This window comes from Triplophysa dalaica, chromosome 15 (genome assembly GCF_015846415.1).
Source record: "Triplophysa dalaica isolate WHDGS20190420 chromosome 15, ASM1584641v1, whole genome shotgun sequence".
Lineage (NCBI taxonomy): Eukaryota > Metazoa > Chordata > Actinopteri > Cypriniformes > Nemacheilidae > Triplophysa > Triplophysa dalaica.
The window spans coordinates 14,566,815-14,586,504 of record NC_079556.1 but is presented as its reverse complement, the minus strand read 5'-3'; the positions used below and the strand labels follow the sequence as shown (position 1 = coordinate 14,586,504).

The 19,690-nt window shown below is 38.8% G+C and overlaps 1 protein-coding gene across 1 annotated transcript; it reads right to left on the bottom strand.

Moving 5' to 3' along the window:
- Positions 1 to 930: 930 nt before the first annotated feature.
- On the bottom strand, positions 931 to 2,207 carry LOC130437185 (syncytin-B-like). Its single transcript, XM_056768401.1, has 2 exons — positions 1,468 to 2,207; positions 931 to 1,353 (listed from the first exon to the last, which is right to left on the bottom strand). Exons 1-2 carry the CDS (start codon positions 2,189 to 2,191, stop codon positions 1,052 to 1,054), a joined length of 1,026 nt encoding a protein of 341 aa, XP_056624379.1. The 5' UTR covers positions 2,192 to 2,207; the 3' UTR covers positions 931 to 1,051.
- Positions 2,208 to 19,690: the final 17,483 nt, after the last annotated feature.

Sequence of the window (19,690 nt, the reverse complement as noted above, 5' to 3'; positions counted from 1 at the left end):
TCCCCGAAATACACTACAAATCTCAAGTCACAGTTTAGACAAATCAAGCAAGTCAAGTCGAGTCCTGATTAGTTTCAAGTCAAGTTACAGTACTAAAATAAACAGAGGTTAAGTTTTTCGATATATGTTTATTTTTTGTGCAGAAAAGATTAACTTATATACATATATTAATGAAAATGAAATGTAACTATAAATTAATTTTAAGTGATGATCACTTGTCTATGTACAGTTGAAAGAAAAAGTATGTGAACCTGAAAGAATGTAAACTTCTTATGTCCCCTTGTCTAACAATATTCTACGGTTGAAGAGTCTAGTCGACGGAACACACAGAGTTTCTGGATCCAGGAGACAAAGTTTGACACATACACAAGTGCTTGTTCAATCAGAGTCCAATGTTTATTGTTTTAGGACTAATACTTATAATTTTCTCTTAGGAGGCGTCATATAAAACCACCTAAACAGTGGAAAATCACCAGACTTTCTGTTTAGTCTTTCCTCCTGAACAATCAGATATGATTACATATTCATTATTACAATAACAGAACAATCGTCCATAGGCATCATTAGGAACCTTGATATGGAGAACAACAGATACTTATATCAACATAAGACAGCATGACATGATAGAACTTTCAACGAGGTTAAACAACAAGAATGAAAGGCACATCTTATATGAATAGAAGCTAATATTAATAGGAATTAATAGGAATGAATACATATGATACATGAACTTTGTATTAAACACAGATGCAATATTTGTAGAGGACAGGACGAAATCCAGATTCTCACAATGGCCACTTTCAGACCAACGGTCTTACAAGCAGTCCTGTGTCCCTTTAAAGAACAAATATATATAGAGTAGTACAAAAGGTTAATCAAAAGTTTAATACAAAATTTTTAATAAAAGGATAGTTGCCTTTGCGTATTTTTATGTGGTTTTCTGGTTTGCAAGCTGCTCTTTGAGGTAAAAGATCAATCGGACTGATTTGTAATAAAAACATAACAACACCAATCACCCTCAATAAAAACGAAAACATAAACATAATTATATCTACTCTTCATCATCTACCGTGCCAATCTCAATTACCGAATCGTCAAGCCCATTATCTCCTTCCATTACATTGTCACGTCCATCAACATTTCTTGGTTCTTCTATCACCGGTATTGGTTCTGGTTCTAACTCCTGCGTTTGAACACAATCAATATCATCCTCGTCCGTATCGCTGTTATGATCAAATATGGATCCCCAAGTTTGATTCTGATCTTTCGGACGATAACCTTTAGATGTGCGTCTAACCAGCATAGCCTGGTTGACGTCAGTCGTTCTTTTTGCTAACATCATTCGATCGGTTCCTTTGGTTGTAAAGGAAGTAACAGATCTTTTAACACATCCCACCACACACTGCAACATGCATGGTAAAAATAATAACAAGGCTAAGATGGTCATCACAACTGGAATTACTGTACCGGTTATCCAATATCCCCATCCCCCGGATAGGCTGTCCAACCATTGAAACCATGTTGCATCTACCGGTGTGGGTTCACGAACTGATTCTCTCATGTGCTTCACAACGTCGGTGATATTGTCTGCATAATCTGGAATTGAAAAACAACAAGATACTCCTAGCATTTTGCACACTCCTCCTTTCTCTGCTGTTAATATATCCAAAGCAAGTCTATGTTGCACGACGGCAACTCTCATTTTCTTTAATTCGTTAGAGATTAAGTTTAAAGCTTGTGCTGTGTCATTTTCCAAAGAAAGAACTTGCCATGCCAGACCATTAATTTTATTCAGAGCAACAGTAGTACCGGTTCCTGTAAACAAACCTGCTAGGGACCATCCCACGTTCTCCCAAGGAGTAGTCCATGGATCACTAATCTTATGGCCTGCATAATAATTTGGCAGTTTTACTTCCCTTTTATGTCTATTCAAAGATGTGGCCAGATTTGTCTTTTCCATTATGCTAGTTCCTGTGGACAAAATCGCAGCATAACAACAACCTTTCCATTCCCCTGCATCTAAATGGTAATATGCAGTTTCACCACAAACCCACACCATTCCTGGTGAACTGTCTAAGTGTGAAAATGGACATTCAAATCCCTCAGTAGTTTTATTGAGATATTGTATGGTGCAATTATGATGTCCGTTACTTGATTGAGACAAAGTAATTTCATTTCTACAATCGGACATTCCTACTATATGTCTGCCTGATTTGGAACACACACATAATTCTGCGGGACGAGCATTTACATAAAATGCAGGACCTTGAAAGGTTCTCCTGTATACGAACAGTTATAGTCTCGCATTACGGATGTTGGTGGTCTTCCTTCTCGAATATTCAGAGTCATTTGTACTATTAGAGACATTTGTTTTGGCATCTCGTAGTTACCATCATCATTTAAAATCATGTCTGTTGTAGGCAGTTAATTTCTCTCTAATTTTACTTCTTAATTTAGGATTATACCAGTGATTATTATACTTATTAGGATTAGAATAATCGTTGTTCCACGCAGTCTACCTGGCTGCCTGAACGGGTGCCCTGGCCTGTTAGGTTCTATAATTTAAGAATTTAAGAATATCTGGGCCAAACATAATAAGGGCTTCTGTAAGTGTGCACGCAGTATAGGAATTGATATCTAAGAATTGCTTAGGATAACAATTTTTCCCTTTTTCCTTTTAAGAATAGAATTTGGCCCTCAATGCACCTCAGGGGAAGCTACAGAGTCAGCACTGTTGGCTCAATGGGCCTCCTATCTTCTTGCTTTGGGTGGCCCCCACCTCGCGAAAGGTAGTTCTTTCCTCAGCTTAGTCAGTGCTTTCTCCACCCTGAGGTGTAGTAAGGTGAATCCCCTGTTGAGATTCTATGTTAAATTGGAGCTTGCCTGCTCTCCTGGAGAACACAGATTCAGTCTGGAAGCGTGTATCCACTGTGGCTGGTAGTCCGTCAGAACTCCTGTCCGTGTTACGGCAATCACAGTTGCTGGTCCGTGGTACTTTGGTTCTCCAACCTTTGTTGGCTTCAGATTCCTCACAAAGACCTTTTGTCCTGGAACAAAGTTATGAGTAGGCTGCTCTGAGGGAAGAGCAAGGCACAAAGAAACATCAGCACATATAGAATTTAACTTTTCGACTAGGGAAGTCACATAGTCCTCCTGGATCACCTTCAGATCACCTAAAGAAGAAATACCAGACCGGCCTTTGACCCACGGGGTCGGGAAAGGTCTACCCATTAGTATTTAGAATGGTTACAATTTTGTCGTGGAAGATGGGGTCATTCTTATTTCTGCCAAGACTGCGGGCAATAAATCAACCCACTTTCTTCCTGTATCGAGTACAGCTTTTGTTAGTCGTGTTTTCAGTGTTCGATTACATCTCTCCACGACTGCTGCACTTTGCGGATGATATGGAATATTAAAATGCCAATCAACAGACAATGTTTTTGCTAAGAGCTGTGTTACCTTTGACGTGAAACTCGTCCCGTTATCCGATTCCAATCTGGCCGGTACGCCCCACCTTGGCACAATCTCCTTCGTTAAGATTTTTACCACTGTTTTAGCATCTTCCTTTGCGCATGGAAATGCTTCAGGCCACTTTGAGAATCGATCCACAATAACCAAAGATATTTTAAGTTACCTATTGGCGGCATGTGCGTAAAATCAATTTGTAAATGTTGAAAAGGAGCTTCCGGATGTGTCAATGCATCGTGCTTAGCTGATTTGTGCGGATTTACCTGAGCACATGTTAAGCATGCATCCAAAACAAGCTTTGCTGTTCTATGAACATCGGCTATACAGTACAATTGATTAATTGCTTGAACTACTTTTGCACAACTGGTGTGAGATAACCCATGGTAATGTCTAATTAGGATGATTAACCCTAATTTCGGTAGTGCTATTCTACCCTGTCCATCTCTTATAATCCCTTCCCTATCAGGAGTGCAAACATTTTTTCTCCAATGCTCTAAGTCTCCCTGTGTTGGTTGACTTTGCAGGAATTTGATATCAATGTCAGATGCATTCGTTATGTGCACCGTCATTGCTACCTTTGATTCATTTTTTGGGATGAAATGGTGATTTAATCTGAGCTTGGGCTGCTGCCTTTGCGGCTTCATCAGCCCTTCTGTTGCCTATAGTCTGTTCATCCTCCCCCGAAGCGTGACCCTTGACCTTTACTATGGCCACTTCGAGCGGAAGCTGAACTGCTTCAGTCAACTGTCCTATCAGATTTGCATGTGCTATTGGCTTTCCATCAGCAGTTTTAAAACTTCTCGCTTCCCACATTCTGGCATAATGGTGAAGAACACTCCAAGCATACCGAGAATCGGTGTGAATTGTTACTCTCTTTCCTGTCATCAGCTCACAGGCCCGTATTAATGCTATCAACTCTGCAGCTGAATTGAAATCTAGAGCAAAAGCTTCTTTTACCTCTCCTGACTCGGAAACCACAGCATAGCCACAGAGGTAAACCCCGTCAGATGGCTTTGAACAAGAACCATCAACATAAATGTGTTCTCCCCCCTCTAGGGGCGATTCCAACAGATCGAACCTAGAAGAGTAAGAAGTGGTCAGTTCAAAGATGCAATCATGTTCAACATTAAAATCTGCCATGTCTACCATACCCAAAATACCCAGCAAAGCAGGATTAACGTTTGCTGTTGTTTGAATGCTAAGATTTTTGTTGCCAGCAGAGTAGCCTCGTAACCTGAGCGTTGTTGCGCTGTCATGTGTTGTGTTTGCATGTTGTGTAAAATTACACCTACCTGATGGGATGCATATAGTATTAAAGGGTGTGACAGCACAGTTTTCTCAGCCATCTGTACAATCAGAGCACATGCCGCTACAGCACGAAGACATGCTGGCATACCTGTGACTATGTTATCTAACTTTTTTGACAGATATGCAACTGGCCTATATGTTGAGCCATGAAGTTGCAATAAGACCCCTAAGGCGGCACCCGCTGTCTCCCTCACATGCAAGTGAAAAGGCTTGGTGTAGTCCGGCAGGCCCAATGCTGGTGCCGTCGTGATGGCTGCTTTCAAAGCATTGAAATGTTCATCAGCTTCCGCAGTCCACTCCAATGATGTGTTTGGCGGAGCTTTGTGATGTATCAGACCCCTCAGGTGCCTATCGTGAATCGCACAGTCAGGTATCCACTGTCTACAATAGTTAATTAGTCCCAGAAAGCTTTGTAGCTCCTTTATTGTTCGTGGGGACTTAACCTTTCTGATCAGCTGGACCCTATCTGTAGATATTGCTCTGAGACCCTGCATCAACACATGTCCCAGATAGGTTACCTTGGATTGAACCCATTGCAGTTTCTCTTTCGAGGCTTTAAAACCTGTTTCGGCAAGTACATTGCAAACAATTACAGATGCTTTTTCACAGTCCTCCTCCGTCTCCCCCGACACGAGTATGTCATCTGCAAACTGAAGCACACACCACAGAGCAGACATGAGAACACCGGTGCCCCACATCCCACCGAGCGGCACCCAAATCAAGCACAGGGACACTCACAGAGAGACGCCGGCTCCAATCCACGTGAGACAACCCCAACACCCTCGAGCAATGTGGAGGCCAACGGCCCCAAACCATTCCTCCACAAATCCACAAATATCCCAGGTGCTCCACTTAATCTTTTAGGTCGTGATATCCACAAATCCACAAATTGTGGATTTGTGGAAAAATGGTTCAAGACCATTGGCCTCCACACCACCCGAAAATGCCAGGGCCATCCCACCCAAATCAGAACCGACATCTCCCTGTGAGCACCCCCACGCCCGACCCGAACGCCACCCAGCAGGACACGAAGCACCCGCGCTCTCATGTCTGCTCTGTGGTGTGTGTGTGCGAAACTTGTGCAACTCTCTGCACTCTCGTTTGTAATGGCCCCTCCTTCGCAATGAAAGCAGATTATTTCTGACTTCTTCCTTTGACTAGGATGCGGCAATTGCGGATTTACAGACGTTAGTTCAATGTTCCTTTTTCCTAGATAGCCTGTAAACATGGCATTCTCTAAAGTCATATCATGCAAGTTATTCTGATCAATTGCGCTTGTTTATGATTCATGTTATTTAACAGAGTATTGACAAATAGAGGCTTTATATCATTATTCATAGGCAATTTAGAATCTTCAACCCATGCTTTCTTAAAAAGTACAAAAAATTTAGCAGCTGAGTCTCTTGCTGCCTGTTTCAAAAGATAAGACCTGTTGACTCTCTAAAAATTTATTAAGAAACACTCTTATCTGTCTAAAAAAATATTTCAACATCTGTAAAATTTTCCCAAACAACGCATGTGGGTTTGCCCCCGTATCGCTGTTTGTGATTTTATCATTTTCAATTGATATTGTGGGGAGGGCAAACTTTTCTCAACGGTCTATCATTTAGCGTGTTTCCAGCTCTTACCCAAACCATTGAATTTTGAGGGTTTGTAGTTACATTAGGTTTATCAATTAATTTTTCCGGTTTCATCTCTATTGGTTTTATCGACAGTGATGGTGCAGAGGGAGAAGTCTGTGTTTGGCAAGGGGCAGTTTTGATTTGCATACGCAACAATTTCATGTCTTTCCATACTGCATAAGCTTTAAACATGTATTGATAATCCCATATTGGGTCTCATGCCCTTTGCCAATAACATACACTCATCAGAAAAGGACCCTTCCCTCGGATAGGGAATATAACATTTTCGGTTTTATTCCCTCCAACCATCCTGCTAGATTGCTAACATACTGGATCTGTATAAAATCCCTGATTATTTCTGTACATACAGGCGACTGGCGTTTCACCCGGCAGTGGCCTCGAAACAGAATTTTCCATCTTACACTTTATATATACCCGGCGGTGATAAACAGTACAGTACAGACAAAACAAAGAAAAAAACCCTCGTGTTCAATCGACCAACAGTTTCAACAGTGCTGCATGTATAATATTGTGTTCAGAGGTGGATATTATATTCACCGTCCTTTTCTGACACCAATATTTCAATACATGCAGTAACAGTGATATCAATAATATTTTCAATTTTAACTGTAAGAATGTTATCTTTTAGAATATCCATTAAACAGATTTTATTTATTTTTATTTATTTTTTTGTGAGTAACAAAGCCTACCTCAAAGCTAACACTTCGATCCCAAATTACAGTGTGATCAAGACTGCATATACCATTCATATTCGTGCGTTAATAATTATTTTATTAATTACTGTTGCCAGCCTCGCTGTCACAACAATGGGAAGTCGAATCCCACTAACATGAATTGAAACCTATTCATATTCGTTAATAATTATTTTACTAATTACTGTTGCCAGCCTCAGTGTTACAACAATGGGAGAATCAACTCCCACTAACATGAATTTAAACACACAAGAATCCTACAGGGTAAGCGTTAGATTTCTTTAAGTCATAAAAACTGTATAGAAAAACACTTACCCCTTTTAATGTAGGTCTGTGTCCGATCGTCAGTGTGCCAGAGGTATTTTGTTCTCTTTCGTTCAATGAGAGAAGAGTCTCCCCTCAGACGAGCCCCCAACTGAAAGAATGTAAACTTCTTATGTCCCCTTGTCTAACAATATTCTACGGTTGAAGAGTCTAGTCGACGGAACACACAGAGTTTCTGGATCCAGGAGACAAAGTTTGACACAGACACAAGTGCTTGTTCAATCAGAGTCCAATGTTTATTGTTTTAGGACTAATACTTATAATTTTCTCTTAGGAGGCGTCATATAAAACCACCTAAACAGTGGAAAATCACCAGACTTTCTGTTTAGTCTTTCCTCCTGAACAATCAGATATGATTACATATTCATTATTACAATAACAGAACAATCGTCCATAGGCATCATTAGGAACCTTGATATGGAGAACAACAGATACTTATATCAACATAAGACAGCATGACATGATAGAACTTTCAACGAGGTTAAACAACAAGAATGAAAGGCACATCTTATATGAATAGAAGCTAATATTAATAGGAATTAATAGGAATGAATACATATGATACATGAACTTTGTATTAAACACAGATGCAATATTTGTAGAGGACAGGACGAAATCCAGATTCTCACAGAACCCTTTGGGCTTACTTGGATTTCTTCATAAATTGGTCATAAAATGTGTTCTGATCTTCATCTAAGTCACAACAATAGAGAAACACAGTCTGCTTAAACTAATACCGCACAAACATTATACGTTTCATGTTTTTATTGAACACAACATGTAAACATTCATAGTGCAGGGTGGAAAAAGTATGTGAAACCCTAGGCTAATGACTTCTCCAAGAGCTAATTGGAGCCAGGAGTCAGCCAACCTGGGGTCCAATCAATGTGATGAGATTGGATGTGTTGATTAAAGCTGGCCTGTCCAATAAAAAACACACACCAGTTTTGAGTTTGCTGTTCTGAAGAAGCGTTGTCTGATGTGAACCATGCCTCGCACAAAAGAGCTCTCAGAATTGTTGACTTACATAAAGCTGGAAAGGGCTACAAAAGTATATCTAAAAGCCTTGATGTCCATGTGTCCACGGTAAGACAGATTGTCTACAAATGGAGAAAGTTCAGCACTGTTGCTACACTCCCTAGGCGTGGTCGTCCTGTAAAGATGACTGCAAGAGAATGCTCAATGAGGTGAAGAAGAATCCTAGAGTGTCAGCTAAACACTTACAGAAATCTCTGGCACATGCTAACATTTTTGTTGACAAATCTACAATAAGGAAAACATTAAACAAGAATGGACTTCATGGGAGGACACCACGGAGGAAGCCACTGCTGTCCAAAAAAAACATTGCAGCACGTTTGAAGTTTGCAAAAGAGCACCTGGATGTTCCACAGCACTACTGGCAAAACATTCTGTGGACAGATGAAACCAAAATTGAGTTGTTTGGAAAGAACACACAACACTATGTGTGGAGAACAAAAGGCACAGCACACCAACATGAAAACCTCATCCCAACTGTGAAATATGGTGGAGGGGGCATCATGGTTTGGGGCTGCTTTGCTGCCTCAGGCCCTGGATGGATTACTGTCATCGATGGAAAAATGAATTCCAAAGTTTATCAAGACATTTTGCAGGAAAACTTAAGACTATCTGTCCGCCAACTGAAGCTTAACAGAGGATGGACGATGCAACAGGACAACGACCCAAAGCATAGAAGTAAATCAACAACAGAATGGCTTCAACAGAAGAAAATACGCCTTCTGGAGTGGCCCAGTCAGAGTCCTGACCTCAACCTGATTGAGATGCTGTGGTATGACCTCAAGAGAGCGATTCAAACCAGACATCCCAAGAATATTGCTGAACTGAAACACTTTTGTAAAGAGGAATGGTCCAAAATTTCTCCTGACCGTTGTGCAGGTCTGATCTGCAACTATAGGAAACGTTTGGTTGAGGTTATTGCTGACAAAGGAGGGTCAACCAGTTATAAAACCCAAAGGTTCACATACTTTTTCCACCCTGCACTATGCATGTTTACATGTTGTGTTCAATAAAAACATGAAAACGTATAATGTTTGTGCGGTATTAGTTTAAGCAGACTGTGTTTCTCTATTGTTGTGACTTAGATGAAGATCAGAACACATTTTATGACCAATTTATGAAGAAATCCAAGTAAGCCCAAAGGGTTCACATACTTTTTCTTTCAACTGTATGTGCTCAAAGTTACGTTCCAGCTGTCACTCATTTTCATATGTTTACATAGACACAGAAATGGAAATACTTGTATCTGACAGAATGTAAGACTTAAGCATTTATACAGGCTATGAAGCTTATAAACTTAGTATTGTGATTGAAAATATGCCTATTTTATATTATATATAATGATGCTGTAATACTTGTGCGGTCCATCATAGGTCACAGAATATGGAATTTCCATATAGTGCTGGAAATCTCTGATCATTTTATTGACTTTGATCTTGAATCTCGATAATTAAAATCTTTTTCATTTCGGGAGAATATAAATAAAATGTATGTTAATATAGCCAGTGATGAAATTATGATGCTTAATCGTCATCTTATAAGATTCAAATTAGCAAATTAGTCTTGTCAGTATGACCGAAAAGGTTTTAAGGGGTTTTTTAAGTACAAAATGATCGCACCGGCGCGTCCATTTCAGCCTGTAATACGTACATTGCAGCACTAAGTGCATAGTTACATGGGCAGCCAATATGAATACAGATGAAAAAATTAGCTGGACAATGACAACAGCTGTGTCGTATTGCTACTGCGTGTCTGTCTTTTACACCAATAGGCATCATCAGCAACTTTTGACAGCTTAAAACTGGAGAGACCTAAGACAAGGAGAATGTCTCCTTGCCTTAGGTCTCTCCAGTTTTAAGCTGTCAAAAGTTGCTTAGATATATTTGCCTGTGACTTTTTTCGGACTGTGGACCTATTTCACTCTTCACTGAAAAATGGGAGGAAAACAGAGTGAGCCTCTTTTCATAGATTTACATAGATTTGGATTCATCAACGATTTAATAGTGTTTGTATACTATTTATGCCATTATGGTGTCATTCTGCATTTTCCATTTATTGCTCATCCACAGAATTGATAATACGGCCTTAAAGCTAATGCTGAATTTTGGCTTAACTCGTATGTAAAAAAATATACCAACTTGCAGGAAAGTAGAAAAGTCAAACATCAAATCCCAGTGGTCTGTTATGGGTAAAATGTTCTTACAGGCTAACAAAAACTGTAAGTTTCAATTAAAACGAAACAATAACAACATAAACAGTAAGTTTTTATTGCCATAATCCTTTTGTACAGAACAAGATATTTTAAATAATGTTAGTAACCAAATTTAACAGTGGTGCCCATTCACTTTTATTATGGAAACAGAACCAATGCAAGTAAATGGGTACCGGCATTGTTCGGTTACCAACATTCTTCAAATGATCTTCTTTTGTGTTCTGCAGAAGAGAGAAAGGTTTGAAATGACAAGAGGGTGAATAATTGATGACAGAATTTTCATTTTGGGTAAACTATCAGTTTAACTGTTAAATTGTCTGCTGCTATAATCAGAATATATACAAAGATTTAACTTATTGAAGGAGTGTCCTTAATTCCATTTTACTTATGGCCTGATAATGGAACAAAAAATGGTATTGTAAAACAGGATAGTACTTAATTCAAATATAGTGCCATAATGTTCAATCAAAATATGAGGTTGTTTGAATACCAGTTCGCTCTGAAATCCTATGCGCAACTGCCTAGTAAAACCGTCCCCCAAATCTTTGTAATACACCATAGTCAGCAGCTAAAGAACAGTGATTTAGTGCTGTTAAGGGTCATTTTCTTTTTCTTTCTATTTGAGGGTTCAGTGCCAGGGATTATGAATGAAGGCCAGATGGGCTGAATTATGCTTGCTTACAGTTCAGATCAGGTTACTGCTGCATTAATGTTGCATATCAGAGAGAATACAGATGGAGAGTGGATTATTATGGTCTGCCAAGCCTCTCCAAGCCTCTTAATTCAGTGACAGAGCTAGATTCTGTTTTACATGCATTCACTTTGGCAGGCTTTCATTTTACTATATTCATGCCACGTGAGTGTTTGAACTTTGATAAGCCTTTAATTTCATTAAATTTGTGAGCAAGATCAAGAGATGTCAAGTGTACTTTGTGTGTTACTCAATTAAAGCATGTTTTGCACTCTCACAATATTAACAGTCAACGGGATTGTGTCCCAGCCAATTTATTGTCAAAATGGAGCAAGACTGAAAAAATCACACAGCCCAACATACTATTACAGGATTTTTATTGTTGCGTGAAATATCCCTTTAAAGGAACAGTTCACCCAAAATTAAATTCTGTCATCATTTACTCAACCTTGGTTGTTCCGAATCAGTATTGACTTCTTTGTTCCGATGAACAGAGTGAAAGATATTTGGAAGAATGCTTTTAACCAAACAATTCTTGGCCACTACTGACTACTATTGTAGGTAAAATCAACTCAAGGGAGATCAAATGATGACCAAATTTTTAGATTTGGGTGAACTGTCCCTTTAAGGCTGCTACATTTTTGTATGCAGTCACAGCTTGGTTAAGGATTTTCCTCTTTGCTTATTCAGGTAAATAAAAGATTAGTCAGATTTATACAAACAGCAACACAATGCTTATGAGCAGTATTGTTTTGCCAAGCTAACATCATCTGGGCTGAATGTGAGGATCTTATTCTCTTGGTCTGATTTGTTATGGCTCACTCCTGGTGCTCAGTTTCATTGAACACAATGCTCACATTGGCAGCCAATCTGGAATATTTACTGAAAAGAACACCATTTACTCAGTGTCTGTCCCAAGCACAGGGCTAAACGCTAAAATCCACAATCCATCATTTCAGGGATCAGCGGAATAGGTATAAGCCATGCCCTTTTTGAGATGCCTGTCCTTCCTTTTATTTCTTTGATAAAACAGCAAATCTATTGTAATTGTATTGCAACGAATTAAACAGACAGGTATCACTGTAACTGTAATCCAAAAACAATTTCCCTCCGATGTGCGGGGATGATTCGGTTGGTTAGACTGAATTAGAAGCAATATGTCGAAGCATGATACTAATTTCCACAACAACAGCTGTTAAGAAACTAACATCAGGACTATTTTTGGCATGAAGCAAATTTTATTTTTCGAAACACCACTCTAATACAATATAAAAATCAAGCATTGTTTGATTCCCTCGATATGATTTTCACCTCTATCCAAATCTTAAATCTTTCCATTACAAACCTCAAAGCTTGCTACCCTGCTTATATGTAATGTACAAAACTTCATAGCAAGTTTGGATTATTGTAAATTTAGTTCATTAGAAATTTAGCTTTCCTGTAGCTCAGTGGTAAGAGCATTGCGTTAACAACACAAGGTTGTGGGTTCGATCCCAGGGGACTGCAAATACCTCTGTAAAATGTATAGGATAAAGTGTCTCCCAAATGCCTAAAATGTAAATGTAATGTAAGTTCATGGCTCCCTGAAGCTCATTCTCTAATGTGTCATAAGTCTTGATTGAAGAGTGGATGTGAGATGACAGCTGTACTAATGCTATACAATGCTTTAGATTACCGGACACTGGCAATACTGCTGGTAGGATAAAATGTGACCTAGCTGCCTCTAAATAATGTGTGATGCTCAGTGAATACAGCACGGCAAAAACATGTAAAGCACAGGATTCTCCATGACAACTTTAAGAAAAGTTCTAGAACACAGAAATGGGGAAAAGGGGGGAAAAGAGAAGTGATAAAATCACAGCATAACAGCATATGAAATCAGATGTTCTTCTGCATAAAGGTGAACGAAGACAGAAAAATAATGCTGATGCAACTCTGACATCATATTACTCACCTTCATGTCACTCCAAACCTTTCTGTGACATATTGTACACAAAGTTTTGCATCATACAAGATTTAGTTCTATACATTGTGAAATAAACAGACTTGGTGAATAATATATATTATATTTTTATCGGACACAAGGGATAACCTCTTTAGCATATTTTGATTATTTACCTGAATTTAGAGTGCCCAGTGCAGGTATGTTTTGAGATGTTTTTTGAAAGTTATGAAGGAAAATTTAGACCCTGATATGTAATTTTATATGAAACCCATTAAAAATTTGTGCCCCACAATATAAAGATTTGATGATGCAAAATTGGAACCAGCAATTTAGTGGGTGGGTGGCAGGGATTATTAAAAAAATGCTGTGTAGATTAGAATATAGCAGTATCTACTCGTTGTCTCATACTTGGATCATTGACGTATAAGGATTTTCGACAGGCCAATTTAAAAATTCACATAAATATTGATTATACAATTGTTTTAAAAATACCATTCACTCAAGTATAATGTATCAGTGATTCATATTTCACCCACAGAAATTATGTTTTATTTTTAATACAGTTAAATTGTATTGTTAGCCACATTACACGATAAGAGATTCAAGGAGACTTGATTCAAACTTGTGAATGCGTCCTGCACTCTTTTCGAGCACAAACACTCTGAAGTCGTAACAGTTTTTTATTTGATTAAGACAGTTATTACACCTTAGACAGAGTTATCGTCAATACATTTTAATTAGGACAGACAACAAAACATTTTGGTTTTGTCATTTTTGACACACAGTATTTCAAAGGGAGAAAACTTCATCTATTATTCAGCTTTGAGATTATTAGTACTGAACATATTCAGAGTCATTGTAAGGTGTTTGTTTGGCTGGCGTAGAAAATTGGGGCCAAGAATCAAGCATACGCATTATTTACAGCGAAAAACAATGGGGGGCTTCTTTTTCTTCTCCCCTCGATATGTCACGGAGAACACATCTCCTCCGTATTCTGTTTCCTGTGTTCTGCTTGAGCAAACAGCAGCCGTTTAAAGAGAGAAAGCTCACGAGGCATCTACTGGATGCAATGCTTCTGCAGGTGAGATATTGTGATTCAATGCAGGTTCAGCTTCAAACAGGAACCTGATCCTTTGAGATGTTTCATAAATACAGCTCCAGGCTTTAAGAATCTGACAGAATCTACAATGTGTACCATAAACACTTACAATAGAAAACAGAAAACCAACCTTAGATCAAAAACTCATATCAACATAAAATCATCCACATGCTCATGTTATTATGACTCTGGGGAGCTATTTCCACTCAGCAGGCTGTGATGTGGCCTAGAAGCTCCACCGAAGCTTAAATAAGGCTTGTAACCCTTATGTATATTTTAAGGTTTTTATTGTTGGTAAGCACAATACGTAACTAATTGCATGTGTGTGTGACGTGATTGCACAGTGTGTGTGACGGGGGTAAGAGACACGACACTCACACTGCGCTGATTAGAGCAACCCCAGTGGGGAATTTATTATAACATAAACAATACTTAATATATAATGACGATGTCCGGGGTGCTCGTAAGTTGCCATCTGCCGATCCGTTCACGTTCTCCGTGCTTCCTTCATCTAGCTTCTTCCTCGCTCGCTCTCACTCGGGGGAAGAGAAGACACCGCGTTAGGCGTTTTGGAGCCAGAACCCAGAGTGTTGGGAACCCACAGTTTATATTCCCAGGCGACGCTGATCCTGGACCTGCTCCTCGCCACAGTGTGTCATTTACAAATTCAGTTCGGACTGTTTTAGAGGTGATTCACATTTCGAGTGGAAAACCGTGTGGAAAAGCACTCAGTAAAGTTGAACTATTTATGTGTAGATGTGGTGCAGGAGCATAGAGAAATGAGTGCACTCGGAGTCATATTTGATGAACAGCTGTCCTTCAATGATCACATTGCAAGACAACGTGGTCATGCGGATATGCCTTATTCAACATTAGAAAGGTTAGACCCTATCTCACTGAGCATGCGGCACAACTCCTTGTCCAGGCCCTGTTGATCTCAAGGTTGGACTACTGCAATGCTCTCCTTGCTGGTCTTTCTCCAAAGGCTATCAAACCAATCCAGCTGGTTCAAAATACAGCAGCATGCCTCGTCTCTCAACAGCCTAAAAGGGCACATGTGACACCCCTTTTCATCTCTCTCCACTGGCTACTGGTCGAAGCCCGTATCAGATACAAGTCACTAATACTTGCCTACAGGACTATCACTTGATCTGCACCGGCTTACTGTCACACCCTCCTGCACTCCTACACCCCATCAAGATCCCTGTGTTTAGCAAACCAACGGCATCTTGTATTGCCTTCCCACAAGGGCAGTAAATCGTTTTCCCGCTCATTCTCATTCACAACTCCTTCATGTTGGAACATTCTTCCCAACTCGGTCCGGTCAACCACATCTCTCTCAACATTCATAAAACTACTTGAAACCCATTTCTTCTGTGCATACTTGACAGACAAAAAAAATACTAACCCTTTCTCTCAACAGGTAGTGGTCTAGCTTTTGTTGAAACAAGTAACTTTGTATTGGCAACTACTGTATTATTGCTCCTGTATGACATATCGCTTATTGCTCCCAAAACCCTTTGTAACTCGCTGTGTTTAAAAGCGTCTGCTAAAGACTAAATGTAAATGTAAATGTTGTACTCGTGCTTATGAATTACTTATTTATTTATATTAATTATACATTTTAATTCAATTCAATTTAATTTAATAATTGTCAATAATAAGTTGTTAATTCAACTAAAGTATTTTGTCAATGTGACTCAAAATTTGTATTAATTTATTCATCATTTAGCAGAACTTATATAATAAATACACTAAAATACACTTTTATGTCAACAAAACTCAAACTTGAAATAGTCTTGTGAAACAACATATCTCCCAAGCACAAACACCCCAGTGGTAATCTTGGTTATTTAAGATAACTATCTAAAACTTAATTCAAAACTATAAAACTCTTGTGGTAACCACAAATTTAAAATATTATGAATTTCTCTACATGTTTAACACACCCAAGTACTAGCCTTTAAGTATAAGACTTTCTCTTTACTGATAAACAAAAAACATCAATGATATTAACATGCAATCTCGAAAATGTAGTCCCAGTCCAATACTAATGCCGTTCAAATTATAAGTGTCTTTTTCACTGCAAGTTACCAGAAGTTGGCGGTTAGATTGCAAAGTGATGCTGTTGACGCTCACTGCAGGAGCTGAGAGGAAAAGAATCATATTATCTCCCATTTTCACTACTATTGGCTGCTGCTCCCAAAAGTTGCTCCTCAGTTGCATAAAGTAAAACATATCTATTTTTTTCACATCATTAATCATACCCCATCCTGTCCTCAACAGTTGCTACTACTCGTGTTGCCAGAAGTCACCAGCTCTCCATTGAAATGAATGCAATCATGTCGCTTTGTGTAACTTGAAATAAATTGGATAAATAATTTAGGTAAAAAAGTAATCTCAAAATTAGAAAAAGTAATTGGAATTCCACATATTTAACTAAGTAGATTTAACTTTTAGATTCTAAAACAAGATAAAGGAAAGTTGCCAAAAATACATGTCATAGAATGTCCCAGGAAATTCAGACGAAAGTATGCACAAAACAAAAAACACTTTAATGAATAAAATAAGACTGGGAGACAAAAGGTCGACATTAAGCATAACATTTAAGACTAGACAATGAACAAAGGAACAGATTGAGTGTATATAGTCCATGGGTGATGAGGCTGATGACGGGCAGGTGCGGTGATAGCAAAACGAAGAACTGGTGCGGGAACATGGAGGAAGATGGGGAATGGAGTCCTAGGGGGAAAGACGGGGAGAGTCAGAGGGAAACCGTGACAACGCGAGACGGAGATTTGGGAGACAAAGACATTTTGGATTTATCACAATTAAATTGGCTGTTTCTTATCGTTGCTACACCGCATTCTGGACAGAGACCTCATCTGATGACTGGTTGGTCAGGTTCCAAATCAGTTTGACATTTACCACTGCCTCTGTTAAACATTTGTAAGACTGCGTGCAACATGAGTGCCAGCAATGGAAAGCTGCTACAAACTGTTGCTTTTTTATCTCAAACTACTCGCAACAAATATATTTTAGTGTGCATGGTTTTATGCTGTAACTTCATATGCACTGTTGAATTTCAAAACGAATAAATTAAAAAAAAAAAAGTTTGTGTGGATGAGGCTCACAGGAGGATACACAGCAGTCATCGCTTTTGAAATATCAGATAACACGAATGCAGAAAGTTACAAAATTCCAGTCTTAGTCGCGCTCTATAATTCATCAATGGCAAGGAAGCTTCCAAGATTTTTTATAATGCATTCCACTAACATGGCAGGGCAGTGCATATGGATGTCTCTACTTTGTATCATGAATTATCCTGAACCAGAACTGCCTCATTTTATTTAAAGGCTTGGAAAAAACGAACGCTGAAATGCCTCCAGCGTCGGGTAAAACAGGTTATATATATATATATACAAATCATGAAAAAATCATAAAAACCTAATGAAACCCACCCTATTCCTTTCTCCAAGTACTTCTGATGAGTCAGACTATCTGTCATGATTCTCTGGGGGAGACATGGCATGGGAACCCAATTGCAGGCAGAGACAGGCAGGACGAGATGGTAGGGATAACAATGATAATTAATAAACAGAACAAAGACTATACAAAAGGTAATACAAAACCCACAAGGGGGAAAGCAAAACAGGATAAATAATAAACTATAACAAGGGCAAGAACACTAACTAGACTATAAAACAAGCACTGGAAACAAACACTAAACTAACACTTACTAAGACAGGGAACAGGAACAAGGTAAGACGAGACGAGAGCATGAATACCTTCCAACACAACGAGGGAAACCATACAGCTTACAATGAACATGCACAGGACAACGAAACATGAGGACTCTTTATAGGGAACAAACACAGGATAATTAACAAGAAACAGGTGCTGGGGATTAAGCACTCAGGGAATGCTGACGAGGAGTGAGGAGGGCGGGGCCAAAGACGAGACACGAGAAAGAACTATGTCTTTCCCCCAAAAAACCATCAGGCAATGCCATGGCTCCACTCGAGACAGGAATAAAACATGACATGATAGTGGAACCATGACACTATCCCCCTATCACGTTGTTATTATTCATGTAAATTAATAATAATAATGAGATTTTTGCAAATGATCTCACAAGAATTCAAAACTATTTTACGAGGTGGCTAATTTGTATAAATCCATGCGATATTAATTCCTCCCTCTTAACCTACTTGTTCCTGGCGTTAAAGCAAATCGTGCTAAAACGTACCAAAAGATTGTTCGAATTCTTAAAAATTATCCACCTCGTCAAATAGTTGCAAGTTCCTGTGAGAAAGTTCCAAAGTAATACTGTTTTGGTATCTGTTTTTGTTGTGCCGAGTTTCAATGAATCCTATTGACCTTGTCGAGCGCAGTTTAAGAGAGAGTATAATTTTGTGAAATGTTTAAAGATTTTCATGGTCAGAAAGCATTTGCAGTATCATGTGGTGGAAAATACTGCGATGAAACGATATCATGACTAGGGTTTCTCCCTTCACAATTCTGAGGAGATTTGATAAAATTATTCTGAATCATCTTCTTTCTGCTTCGAGCTCATATCATTTGGGTCTATTAACTATTTGATAAATCACACCAGGACTCAACAGAATCAACCAGTCAGGGACAGCTGAGGAAAACAAATGGTCATATGAAGATTTAGTGACAAATACAGAAAAATTTTAGGGTCTTACATTTGTCTTGATCATTTAAATGTAATAAACCATTCAGCGCCTTAATACCATTATCCTCCGGTCCGTTTGCACATAAACCCCCCCCAATGCCTAACAAAGTGCTGTTATAACCCTCGAGTGGAGCTGTAGCCTTCCCCTTGAGAAGTTCCAGCTAGAAACCATCAATGTGTTTTTAAACTGATTTGAAAATACTAACAAATACAATGAGATCGTCCCCTACTCTGGTTTTGCACAGGAAAACATCTATCACCTGATCCGAATCTCAAAACGCGATGATGTAAAGACGTGGGCATCTTCAACATGCCTTGTTAAAAATGGAGTAGAACGATAAAAACACTGAAAAGTTTTACTTTCTTTTTCAAACCGAAAATGATTTTTGTTCAGAAACAGTCTTTGGAGGGCTTAGGGGAAATCTGAAGAACACAAATTAAACAAGAAAGTCTGCTCGCTTCAGGCTTATCAGAGAAGGCAGAAGGTTAAACCAAGGGTATTCAATCAAGCTACAATATATAACATTAGCAAGACTGGCATTATACTGAATAACATAGCACATATTCGGTACAA

Excerpts from the sequence above, each read along its gene's own strand:
- LOC130437185 (XM_056768401.1), bottom strand. The coding sequence starts at position 2,191 with ATGTCCGATTGTAGAAATGAAATTACTTTGTCTCAATCAAGTAACGGA. Across the intron at positions 1,354-1,467 it reads ATGGGGATATTGGATAACCG|GAACCGATCGAATGATGTTA; the intron begins GTACAGTAATTC and ends TTACAACCAAAG.